Source organism: Rhinoraja longicauda, chromosome 7 (genome assembly GCF_053455715.1).
Source record: "Rhinoraja longicauda isolate Sanriku21f chromosome 7, sRhiLon1.1, whole genome shotgun sequence".
NCBI classification, from domain to species: Eukaryota; Metazoa; Chordata; class Chondrichthyes; order Rajiformes; family Arhynchobatidae; genus Rhinoraja; species Rhinoraja longicauda.
Genome location: NC_135959.1, coordinates 26,784,114 through 26,797,867, shown reverse-complemented (window position 1 = coordinate 26,797,867; position 13,754 = coordinate 26,784,114). Strand labels below are relative to the sequence as shown.

The 13,754-nt window shown below is 43.0% G+C and overlaps 1 protein-coding gene across 13 annotated transcripts in view; it reads left to right on the top strand.

Moving 5' to 3' along the window:
* The window catches only part of LOC144595154 (Krueppel-like factor 12), a 229,059-nt gene that overhangs the window by 198,208 nt on the left and 17,097 nt on the right, over positions 1-13,754 (top strand). For all 13 annotated transcript variants that reach the window (XM_078402284.1, XM_078402290.1, XM_078402291.1 and 10 more), the window contains one exon: positions 10,028-10,185. In XM_078402284.1, coding sequence (XP_078258410.1) covers positions 10,028-10,185 — 158 coding nt within the window. The remainder of the gene's footprint in view (positions 1-10,027; positions 10,186-13,754) is intronic.

The window sequence follows — 13,754 nt, the reverse complement described above, 5'->3', positions numbered from 1 at the left end:
GCAAAGCTGAAGTCATTGCGAGTAAAGGTTGGGCACCTGCTGGGTTCTGTTCTGCCGCACTTGGACAAAGGATATCAGTTACGAAACAGACACAATCGACGATATCCTGGAAAAGGTAATCGAAGCAAATAAACTCTGAACTCAATCTCTCATATTGTATAAATACAGTAACAACAGCCGATGATTGTGTTTGACCAAAGTGTGAGGATTTGTAATGTTGAATCTCAGAAAAATAGAAAAAGTGATAGCATACATCAAGTATTTGCACACTTAGCTACACTGACAACCTACCAAAAACACAAAACTGAATGTTTTGATAACTATGTAGTTGATTAGATTTATACATTTGTAATGAAATTGTCAGAGTTGCTGGTAATTACACAAATTTCTGCAATGTTTCTCAATTTTATTTTTTTTCTTACTGATGTGGTGCAAAATGTATCCTCCAGCAGTAACGCAATTGAAAATATGTCTGAAGACAAATTATTATTTTGTTGTATTTCAAAGAGTAGAAACTTGTATCCAGGGCAAAAATCCATCTGCTGGAGGAACTCAGAGGGCCGATTCTGAAGAAGGGTCCCAACCCGAAATGTTATCTGTTCATTTCTCTCCACGAATACAACCAGGCCCATTGAATTCCTCCAGCAATTTGCTTTTTGCTCAAGATTCCAGCATATGCAATCTCTTGTGTCTCCAACGAGTATATAGGACCGACTTAAGATAATAATAAGCTATACGTAGTGGAGATACAGAAGCAGATATCTGGTGCCTGTTGTTGTTTATGGTTTTTAAACCTGTAGTAAATTCTCCTTGCACCATCTTGTGGTTTAAAATGGAAATGCAATGGAAACAAATCTAAAATGATAGGTACAGAACTGTTTTAGCTCCATTTATTTGTCCACAGAAGACAAACATATTGCAGTAGTGCCTTTTCTCATGCCCCTCATAGGTTTGCGTAAGGCTTCCTGCAGCCATTGAAATATGGAATTTGACAGACCAGTCATTGCGGTACCTGTAATGGAAGTAATTTTTGTAGTTCAATGATATCAGGTTCTGCTACCACACGTCAAACAAGACATGACATAAAGATATCGGCGGGGGAATTTTTATTTGTACTAACGTTCATCTGGACTGACTGTGAGTACTGTGGGAATGTTGGACTGGTGGTGATACAGTGTCTCTCAGGTGAGAGATTAAACAGACCTTAACTGCTTTCTCAAGGGGGATGGAATGGAATACTTTATTGTCACATGTGACAAGGCACAGTGAAATTCTTTGCTTGCATACCCAATGTATGCAAATAATGGATGTGAAGGATCTCCTGGAGTTCTTTTGATGAAGATGTCAAGAGCCATACTGTTTGGAAATTAGGCCCTTCAGCCCAACTTGCCCAGACCAACCAACATGTTCCATCTACACTAGTCCCACTTACCTGCATTTGGCCCATATCCCTATAAGCCTGTCCTGTCCATATACCTGTCTAATTGCTTCTTAAACATTGCAAAAGTCCCTGACTCTCAACTACCTCATCCGGCAGCTCGTTCCATACACCCACCACCCTTTGCGTAAAAAAGTTATCCCTCAAATTCCTAAAAAAAATTTCCCCCTTCACCTTAAACCTATGCCATCTGGTTCTCGATTCCCAAGAGACTCTGTGCATCCACCCCATCTATTCCTCTCATGATCTCCCCTCAGCCTCATGGTTGAGCCATCTTGATTAATATTTACTCAGCATCACCAAAACAGGGTGGTCGCTGACTTGCAATTCCTGCCCCAAATGTCCATACTGAAGCCTGAGGCAAGGAATGTTTGTACTTATCTCATGCAGTATCTGTAGCAGGTAATTATGGTCAAGAACTGGACTGTTTATTAGGGACAAGTTCTTCAATTGAGCACAGTTGCTCCAGGCATTTGAGTGGTCCACCTGCATCTGCACCCCTATCAAACACAAAATATATTTAACATTCAACAGATTGTTAAAATCTGTTGAAAGTATTAAAGTATACTTGATTATTAAAAAATTTAGGAACAGCAGAATCAGGTGGAAAGCAAGAGATGTTTTAAAAATCTGTAAATAAATCCCTGACAGAAGTTTATAAAATTATGGGTGGCATGGGCAAAGTAAATAGTCAGAACCTTTTCCCCAGGGTGGAAGTCTAAATGAGATATAGAAGACAAATCTGAAGAAAGTTCCCCGTCCGAAAAGTCACCTATCTATCTTCTACAGGGATGCTGCCTGACCCGCTGAGTTACTCCAGCATTTTGTGCCTTTTCTTTACGAGGCAAGTCTTTTTTTATAAAACGTGGGAAGCGGTAGGTGCCTGGAACATGCTGGTGGAAATAGATTTGGCAGCAATGTTTAAGAGACATGCAGAGAGGCACATGAACTTGCAGCGAATTGGGGGATATAGTCCATATGCAGGCAGATGTGCCGTACAATTGTTGACATGGTCAACACAGGCACGGTGGGCCAAAGGTTCTGTTCCTATGCTGCACTGTTCTATGTTCTATTAGTACAGGAACATTCTCTTTGGCATTCCATGGCTCCACTCACCATGATGTCAATCTAAACTAATCCCCCCAGCCCTCATATGATCTCCATGCCTCCATTCCCTGCATCTGCCTGTCTAAATGCTTCTTACATGTTGCTATTGTACCTGCTTCTTCCATGCTCTCCTCCAGCTCTCTGTGTAAAACAAACTTGCCTGACCAATCTTCTTTAAACTTTCCCTTCTACACAAATTAAGCGCCATGGTCCCCCTCCCTTCGAGGCAGTGCAGCGTAGGTTGACGAGATTGATCCCTGGGATGGCCGGACTGTCATATGAAGAAAGATTGAAAAGACGAGGCTTGTATTCACTGGAGTTTAGATGAGAGGGGATCTTATAGAGACATATAAAATTATAAAATGACTGGACAAGCTAGATGCAGGAAAAATGTTCCCAATGTTGGGTAAGTCCAGAACCAGAGGCCACAGTCTTAGAATAAAGGGGAGGCCATTTAAAACTGAGGTGAGAAGCAATTTTTTCACCCAGAGAGTTGTGAATTTGTGGAATTCTCTGCCACAGAGGGCAGTGGAGGTCAAATCACTGGATGGATTTAAGAGAGAGTTAGATAGAGCTCTAGGGGCTAGTGGAATCAAGGGATATGGGGAGAAGGCAGGCACGGGTTACTGATTGTGGATGATCAGCCATGATCACAATGAATGGTGGTGCTGGCTTGAAGGGCCGAATGGCCTCCTCCTGCACCTATTTTCTATGTTTCTAAGTCACAGTCGAAGAATAAAGGGGAGGCCATTTAAAACTGAATTGAGAAGAAACGTTTTCACGCAGAGAGTTGTGAATTTGTGGAATTCTCTGCCACAGAAGGCAGTGGAGGCCAACTCACTGGATGAACTTAAAGGAGAGTTAGATAGAACTCTGGGGGCTATTGGAATCAAGGGATATGGGGAGAAGGCAGGCACAGGTCGATGATCAGCCATGATCACAATGAATGGCGGTGCTGGCTCAAAGGGCCAAATGGCCTCCTCCTGCACCTATTTTCTATGTTTCTATGTTAATGGGAAAGATGCCCATGAGAAGTCTAGCATCTACACACACTTGCAAAGAAACAACAGTGATCACCTAATCACAATTTGTGAATATTCGGTTTGATGAATGGTAGATGTGGTGGCAAAGGTACATTTGTGCGATGAGGTAAGTAAAAAATTTGGAGATATTTTGGCAGATGTATATGGTAGTTGAGGGGCGCACTGATGAATGTGTATGCCAGTATGCCACCCATATGTTTAATGGATGGCATACTGACAAAGTAGAGTTGTTGCCTCACATCTTCATTGACCCAGGTTTAATCCTGATCATTCATGCGGTTAGTGTAAAGTTTGATCTTTCCATGACTGGGGCTACTTCTCACTTCCAAAAGGCTTGTAAGTCAGTAAATTGATTGGCAACAGTAAGTTGTCCTCAGTATGTAAGTGAATAGTAGAATTTCAGGGGGGGGGGGGAGGAGTTGATAGGAATGGGATTAATGTTGATAGGTACTCAATGGTTGGTACAGACCTCTTTAACTATTATATCACTCCAACCATAACAATAAATAACTGGTAATTTTAAGAAACATTGTCAAATTGAAACCGAGATTGAAATTGACATTGAAGATAGACACAAATGCTGGAGTAACTCTGCATCTCTGGAGTTTAAAATGGGGGTCTTGACTGGAAACATCACCTATTTCTTTTCTCCAGAGATGCAGCCTGACTTGCTGAGTTACTCCAGCACTTAGTATCGATCTTTAATGTAAATCAGCATCTGCAGTTCCTTCCGACACAAGGAATTGACATTTAGGGATTAACAAATTCTAGGAAGGAACCATGCTACTAAATCCAGAAGGCGTTGCAGAATAAACAGAAGTTTGGAAACCTCTGATGTTTAAAAAAAAATCTTGTTACTGTGTGGCTTTGTGCCATTGTTCAAGCCGGAACATCAAGTAATGCAGAGAAAATAGGTTGTTTCATAAATGATTAAACATGTTGTTTCCAGGCATGTTTTAATGTGACTTATTATATTCCCAAGTCACCTGCTCGGGGAAGGCTGGTTGGAACCCTTCCCAAGAATGTGTTGACATATTTCTAAGCAGGAAGACAGCCACAGTGACCCAAAAAAAGGAAAATAAGGAAACAGCGTGTTTGTAGCATTCGACTGAGAGATTCATGGTGAAGTGCTGTCTTTTCCAACAGCCAAACCAGGTTCATAAAAGAAATCCAGCTGATTAAATGTGCAGGAAGGAACTGCAGATGCTGATTTACACCAAAAATATATATATATAGTTCTGGAGTAACTCAACGGGACAGGAGGCATCTCTGGAGAAAAGGAATAGGCGACATTTCGGGTTGTGACCCTTCGTCAGACTCAGCTGATTGAACTGATTATCTTGTTCCCACTTGTAGGATCTTGCTGTGCACAAACTGGCTGTGGTGTTTTCCACATTACATGGAAGTGCAAAAAATGGGAGTTGATATTAAGCTGGAGTTTAGAAGGATGAGAGGGGATCTTATAGAGACGTATAAAATTATAAATGGACTAGACAAGCTAGATGCAGGAAAAATGTTCCCAATGTTGGGGGAGTCCAGAACCAGGGGCCACAGTCTATGAATAAAGGAGAGGCCATTTAAAACTGAGGTGAGAAGAAACTTTTTCACCCAGAGAGTTGTGAATTTGTGGAATTCTCTGCCACAGAAGGCAGCGGAGGCCAATTCACTGGATGCATTTAAAAGAGAGTTAGATAGAACTCTAGGGGCTAGTGGAATCAAGGGATATGGGGAGAAGGGAGGCACAGGTTACTGATTGTAGATGATCAGCCATGATCACAATGAATGGCATTGCTGGCTCAAAGGGCCAAATGGCCCCCTCCTATGTTTCTATGTTTCTCAGCCATTCTATACTATCATGGGCAATCCTCGACTCAATAGCATATACACGCTCTCCCCATATGCTTGATATTCTTCTGTCTAGAAATCAATCACCTTCTTAAATATATTGAGTACTTTAGACCACATTCTGCCATGAAAAAGAATTCATAGTTTTGCCACTCTGCGTGTCAAGGAAGTTCTTCCGCCATCTCAGTTAGAAATGTCATCCTGAGACTATGACTCCTCGTTTGTGATACTCCAGCAGGAGTTTTACGAATAAGGGGTAGGCCATTTGGGACTGAGATGTGGAAAAACTTTCTCAGCCAGAGAATTGTGAATCTGTGGAATTCTCTGCCACAGAAGGCAGTGAAGGCCAATTCACTGGATGTTTTCAAGAGAGAGTTAGATATAGCTCTGAGGGCTAATGGAATCAAAGGACATGGGGAGAAAACAGGGGCGGGGTACTGACTTTGGATGATCAACCATGATCATGTTGAATGGCGGTGCTAGCTCGAAGGGCCGAATGGCCTACTCCTGCACCTATTTTCTGTGTTTCTATGAGACAATTCCTCTCTCTTCCAGTCTGTTTAACCTTGATTGTTGAGGAGTGAGTGTTTAAGGAGTATAGTAAGGGGCTGAGAACATGTCCTTGCAGGGCACCAGAGTTGAGGATTATCGTAGAGGATGATTTGGTACTTATCCTCACTCATTGTGGTCTTTTGGACAGGAAGTCGAGGATCCAGTTACAGAGGGGAGCGCTGACCTCCAAGTTCCATGAGTTTGGAGATGAGCTTCTCATTGTACTGTACCTCGAGTAGGATATCAGGGAATAAACTTTGCAAAGTTCTGCCAAGAATTACAATCATTTTACTGTTGCGACAGCTTCCCTCAATTTACTCCAGTGGTAAATGCACAGCACCACAGATTAATGCTGAGCCTTCAGATGTTATGAGGGAGTCAGAAGCTTCCCTTCAGTTGCGCATTCCTTTGGCAGATCTGAGCTGTTATTTCGCTGCATGGATTGAAGACAGTCAGACTGCAGTGTACACATTTCTGATTATGTCAGTGTTACAGACAATAACATGGACTTGGAATATTTTTTGTTGCTTCATAACTTTTATTCTTATTGATAGCACCCATTCATACCTAGCTGTTCAACCATAATTTCTGTTGCAATCAATTACTGGCAGTGTAGTTAGGAAATCCTATGTTATTTTTGGCTGTGCATTACATAACCTGTATGTGCAGTTAATATTGCATCCGATGTGGCCTCGTGTACATTGAGCAAGAATAGACTCTGCAATCGTTTCAACAAACTCTTGTGCTCAGTCTGCCAAGTCTTACCGGATCTCCCAGTTGCTAACATTTTACCTCCCCTTCCCATTCCCATACCGACCTCACTGTCCTACTCCATTGCCAGAGTGAGGCCACGTGCACAAGTGGAGGAACAGCACCTCATATTCTGCTTGGGTAGCTTACAATCCTACGAGTTGAACTTTGAATTCTCCAATTTTACGTAACTACCAACAAACCTCCCCCCTGCACCCCCCCCCCCTGCACCCTGCACCCCCCTTCCCTGTGCTCCACCTAAACACGCAGATTTCTCTCTTTTCCTCCCACCTGCATTCCTTCCTCTGGCTTTACAATCACAATCTCCAATCCTTTTGGCTCATTGTTTTTTTAACCATCTGTTTATCCCCCCGCCTGTATTCACCTATTACCGGCCACACTTTCTCCTCCTCCTCCTCCTCTCTTCTAGCTTTCTTCTTCCTCCTTTTCCTCACCCCCACCCTACTTCAATCATTCGGAAAACGGATCCCACCCCGAAACATCACCTAGCTATGTTCTCCAGGGATGCTGCCAGACCCACTGAGTTATTCCAGCACTTTATCTCTTTTTTAAGTATATGTAGCTAGTTGTCTAAGTTGGTGTTGAGGACTCCGATCAATGGCACAGTTTCTGAATTTGGTTAATCGAGACAGGAAACTCTACAGTCGATCTTGCATTGTGAAGGGTTATGATTCATCAAGGCTGCAGTGACAACAGTAGTCTGGAGTACTGCCAGGCTATCTGGCGTGAAAGACATCTCTGAGGTTTAAGAGCCAATAAAATGATTGGTGAACAATGATTCATGCCTTTTGAATTGTGGCCGAGAGAAGTTTAGGCCTTCAGCACCTATAATTTCATAATGCCTGATTCTAGCAACTCAGCTGCTGTATGAGACCCAATCGAATGATGAAGGTTGTGTTACAAAACTGTACAGTTCTAAACTGACAATCCAATATTGATCCGTGTAGCAAAATTCACATTTCATGTAGACATAAAAGGGACCCTCTCAATTTATCGTGTATGTCAACACTTGGGAGAACTCACATCAATCCCATTGTAGGAGCCATTTATGTTTATTGTTGGCATATCATATTATTTTGCTAAGATATACCTAACAGTGTGGCCCATTAACTGAGCTTTTCAATTAGCAAATATTCCAAGAGAACATGTCACAAGGCTCAATACTTCAGGATCCACATTGAGTGTGGTTTGGATGATCATTGTTCGTGTTTTGTAACTGCAAGATTTCATTAGATAGATTCAGGTGGACTATTATGAGCTGTTAGACTAAACACTCTTTATTTTGTGACCAGAAGTCATCTAAATTGGACATCACAGCTGCAGTGTAAAGCACGTTTGACAGAAAATATAATAAAGAACCATACAGCATAGGTGACAGAAAAGGGAGGCACAGGGAGAGGGAGAGCATACAGTTCTCAACAGACCAAGGACAGAGCAACCAGCTACAACTTGCATGCAGAATTAGGAAAACCTGGTACGTTCATCTCTTTGTTTGTACAACTACCTCAATAAACAACCAACTCAACTGGAAATAACGACTGGAAGTTCTGTTCTATTGGGTCTGCGTAAGATCACTCCTACTCTACCTGTGTATTAATGGCAACTGGAAATGAGGACACTGGAAAAGTTGAAAAGTTGCCATTACACCCATTCTTTCACATATATCCCTGTAATCTGTTCTCTCTCATTTATCTATTTGTGTTCCCATGCCCCCCCCCCCCCCCCAAACCAATTATTGCTACCCACACCAGTGATAATTTGCAGTGGCCAATTAACATTCCAATTTGGGATGTGGGAGGAAACCAGGGCAACCAGAGGAATGGTCACAGAGGGAATGTGCAAACTCCACACAGACTGCACCAAGGGTCAGGATAGAACCAGGGTCTTTGGAGCAGTGAATCAGCAGCACTACTTGCAGTTCCACCGTGCCAACCACCTTGGCCATCTTCAATGAAAATTCCAAGGAACCTACAAAGAATATGTTCGAATGCTCAATGGCAACTGACACCATGACAGAGTTTGTTGGATATTTGCTCTTTCTTCAAAGTCATTAGAGCACTATTTCTCTTGCCGCTGACCACTTGGACTGCAGGTTATATTTCTGAGTGACTACTAAGTTCTTGACAGTTGGAAGTATTGGAAGTTGTTACGATGACTTTAAAGTGGTGGTGCAGCTGGTGGAACTGCTGCCTCACAGCAACAGAAACCTGGGTTCTATCCCAACCTAGGGTGCTGTCTGTGCTAGGTTTGCAGTTTCTCCCTGTGACCATGTGAGTTTCCTCTGGGTGCTCCGGTTTCTTCCCACCTCCCAAAGACGTGTGGGTTTGTGTGTTAATTAGCTGCTATAAATTCCCCCGAGTATGTAGGGAGCAGATGTGTAAGTGGAATAACATAGAATTAAAGTGAATGGGCGATGGATGGTTGGCAGAGACTCAGTGGGCTGAAGGGCCTGATTCCATGATATACCTCTTTAAAAAAAGTCATGTGTGATTCGCATGGTGATTAGTGTTCTTGGGAGAGGTGGTCAGGAACAGGAAAATAGTGGTTAGTCAGTCACTCATTTCTCGACTAATTGAAATTGGATTGAGTACCACACAAGTAACCAGAGGCTGCACCAGGCACCTGGACTTCACCATTTCAATTTACCAATGATGCAAATGATAGACACAAAATGCTGGAGCAACTCAGCAGGTCAGGCACCATCTCTGGAGAAAAATAATGGGTTCCGACTCGAAGCGCCACCTATTCTTTTTCGCCAGAGATGCTGCCTGACCCGCTGAGTTACTCCAGCATTTTGTGTCCATCTTTGGTATAAACTGCCGTCTGCAGTTCCTTCCGACACAATGATGCAGATGAACTAACTTATTGACGGAAGGCAGTGAGATAAAGAAAAAAATCTATTCAATTAGTGTGCTGCTAATTAGTGTGCTGCCAAAAAGCTTTGGTGGTGAAAGTACATCTAATTTCTAAAATGGGAGAAATTTCCCTGTGTGGCCTAGGGTCGAGCAAACACACAATAGTGTTGCACTCTACACATTCAGTTGCATTGAACACAATGTGCAAGTGATCAGCACTGGAGGCTGATATACTTAGAATGGGCGATCAAAAGACAAATAACTGATGTTGTGGAGAGTAAATGCCATTTATCTGATTATTGTTTGAATCCCCTCAGCATCTTGGTAATGTCCCATTCTCTACATGAGTATTAATTGAGGCAATAAACCCTCAGTTCTGGTGTATTCATTCTGTGATCATTGTGTCCTTTTTCCAGTTCAGATTCCCCTTTCAGTATCGAGAGTACAAGACGTCAGCGAAGATCGGAGTCCCCAGACTCAAAGAAACGTCGCATTCACAGGTGTGACTTTGAGGGCTGCAATAAAGTGTACACAAAAAGCTCTCATTTGAAAGCACATAGGAGGACACATACAGGTAGGAGGCTACAAAAGCTTGCCTTTAATGTAAAAGTGTTACATAATGGGGAAAGCGAGGAGAGTGAGCATCAAGTCACAGGGCAAAGCATTGGATTTGTGAACAAAAAAGTTTGTTTGAAAGCTGGTGCTTTACGCGGTTTAACATGATCATAGAACTAATGTAGCAGAGATACCATGCACTGGTAGAAAAATCTAGAGTTCAGAGGGCACAGAGGAAGGAAGAAAGGGCTAAGTTCCATGGATATAATACCTTTCACAACCTCAGGATATCCCAGGGTACTACCCAGCCAAAGTACCTCTGAAACATGGTCACGTGTGGTAAAGCTGCTTTGGGTGGGATGGGAGCATGGATGGGGTTTAAAATGGCGTGTGTGTGTTTAACATGCTATTGGTATAAGGAACTATTCTAACAGGTTACATTTTCCCAAACTACATGAGAAGCCAAGAGGAATACGGCTGAAATCTGAAGTGGATACGTATGAGCAATAAAATAGAGGTGGAAATCAATTACTTTAAAGATGAAGGTCTTTATGCGTGTAATGACACAGAAGAAACAATTCTGCCGATTGGGTCAATGCCAGCTCTCAGGGAAGACCTCATGTCCTGCATCCCTAAAACGTACTCTTCATCAAAATCCCTTTGGCTTTTTTTTGCCATTAGCCCAAGGTGTAGTTTAGTTTATTGTCATGTGTACCGAGATACAGTGAAAAGCTTTATGTTGCATGCTGTCCAGTCAGTGGAAAGGCTACATGTGATTACAATCAAGCTATCCACAATGTACAAAATGCAGGATAAAGGGAATAACGTTTAGTGCAAGGTAAAGTCCAGTAACGTCTGATTAAAGATAGTCTGAGGATCTCCGATAAGGTAGATGGTAGCTCAGGGCCACTCTAGTTGTTGATAGGAGGGTTCCGTTTCCTAATGACAGCTGGGAAGAAACTGCAGGTATGAATCTGGGGGGGTGCTTTTTCACACTTCTGTATCTCTTGCCTGATGGGAGAGGGGAGAAGAGGGAGAAACCAGGGCGAGATCCATCCCTAATTATGCTGGTGGCCTTGCCGAGGCAGTGGGAAGTGTACATGGAGTCAATGGTCACACCCCTCCCAACCCTTCCGAATTTGGCGGAAAGTTTCCTCTTTCTTATTTCATTTCCGCCATTCCGATTTCGCCTCACATTTTTCCGCAAAACAGTTGGTAATTGCAATTTGGCCGCTAGAAATCGCTAGGGGTTCCGCGAGAAATCCCCCGCGCCCTGGAAGTCTCCGTGAAAATGTGGCACCTAGGCTGGGCAAGGCAGCCAATCTCAACCTCATCGGGACTTCCATGGCCAATTTGTCAATTCGGCCATTAGAAGTCACGAGGGGTTCCGCGAGAAATCCCCCCGCCCTAAAAGTCTCGCCGAAAATGTGGCACCCAGGCTGGGCAAGGCAGCCAATCTCAACCTCATCGGGACTTTCATGGCCGATCGGTGGTTGAACTTGCAACCTGTGATGGGACTCTGGAATTCCAGCCCAACTGGAGCCAGCACATCTATCCCCATTGGCCGGCCAGATAAACCAGAGTGCCAGGAAATCAGTGGTGGAACTGTAATGAGTAAATATTAAATTTAAATGTGCGGGTCGGTCGGGGACGAGCTGCCTGTCCGTGGGCGTGGGGAAGAGAGTGGAAGTTTTGTTGCCTCCATCACAGTGAGGGGGTGTTTGGAGTCACTGTGATGGACGTTTGTGTTGGGGGTATGTGTCTTGTGTTCTTTTTTTGTATGACTGCTATGTAGTTTCGTTCGGTACCTCGGTACTGAATGACAAATAAAGCTCTGTTATACTGTTATACTGTTATATAACTATATTAATTAATTAAGATGGGGTTAAAATATAAAACACGTCCTTATGCTTAGTCGAGTCACATATATTAACTCTTTCTTCATAACTTAGTCATACATTTTGTGACCATTGATCTTTTATTCAATACCAAGAGAATTGGGATATGTAAGGAAAAAGAAAAATAATTAGAAAAAAACAAAACAATATTTTCTGTGTTGTAAAAAGTATCTCTGTTCAATAACCTTTCTGTAAATAGCAGAATATAGTCATGATAGGCCTGACATTGTACATGTAGTCCAAGAACTGCAGACTGTTGGAAATAATAGTCGTTTTTCACACATGTATGTAGTGCAACGCGTATGCGCATTTGGCGTGCATACCTTTCTTTTGCTGAAAAGTTGCATTACGCGCCATATTATAAATTTTGATGTAAAATTCTGAATTTTGGACATCAAAATTATGAATTTGTAAAATCAAATGTTGGGAGGTCTGGTAATTACTGTAGCCAATTAACCCATCAGCTCTTCTCTGCAAGAGGATATGCATGTGGTTATGGCGAGAATGTGAAAACTCTGTGCAGACAGCATCCAAGGTCAGGATTGAAACAGGTCTCTGGAACTTTGGGGCAGCATCACCACACTGCTGCTGACTGAATGAGGAGCTTAAAACTCCTCCAATGTCAGCGAGACAGCCAGGCTGAACTGAGGTAGCCTAGATTAGGAAGTAATGGAGAAGATGGTGCTAACTCCAAATATACACATGGCAAGCGCTCAGTAGGAGGACAGAAGAAAAGGTTTAAGGACTGCCTCAAAGTGTCCCTCAGATACTTGGACCAACCTCAGCAGTTGGGAGTCTCTTGCTCTGGACCGTCCAACCTGGCATAGCAAGCTCACCACAGGAGCCCGTGCAGCAGAGAACAGACGCACTGCAGAGGCCCAGAGGAAATGCACCGCGCGCAAGGCCCGGGCTACCTCCACTTCCACTGCAGCAACCATCCACTTGTGTCCTACGTGTGGGCGTGCCTTCCGGGCCCGGATTGGCCTCACCAGTCACCTCCGGACCCACAGTCACCAATCCTCCAACTGAAAGTGAAGTCATGGTCATCTTCGAACCCGAAGGACGAACAACAACATCATATTGGACAAAGTGGTAAAGATAGATTCTTGATTCCAAGGAGGTGACTGTGCAGAGATGGAAGGAATAGCCATTCATTGAGGTAAACTAATCATGTGGTGTGCCTTCACTTTCAAAAGAATTGTTGGCCAAATGAATGACACACCTTTACAGGTCAAAAAGATAATGTACCAAACACAGACTCTGTCATCTATGAACTTGGCTTGGTCCCCTTGTTAGAGAGGTGGAATTGGGAGAGCAAGGACTCAAGAGGACTGAAATGTAAAGATAAATGATTGTTGTAGATTTGACAAATGGTCTCAGAATGGACGTTTTAAAGAGAGTTATTTTGGTGGTTGTGAAAGGAAGATACAGTGTTTAAAGAGAGTAAGTCACCATTATTGTTCAGCAGAGAACCATGAGTGGAGAAGTACATTGGAGGCAATCAGGAACTGGACCTCCTGTAAGACATGAGCAAGGAGAATGTGTGAGGAATGGTCAAGAAATCATAAGATGGCCATTGATCAGGTCAAGAATAGCTGAGAGACCTATTGGGAGAAGTATCATGGAGAATGGTATAACTTCAGTGCACATGGCCCTGAAGATGGAGTTTAAGAGGACAAGAACAAATTGA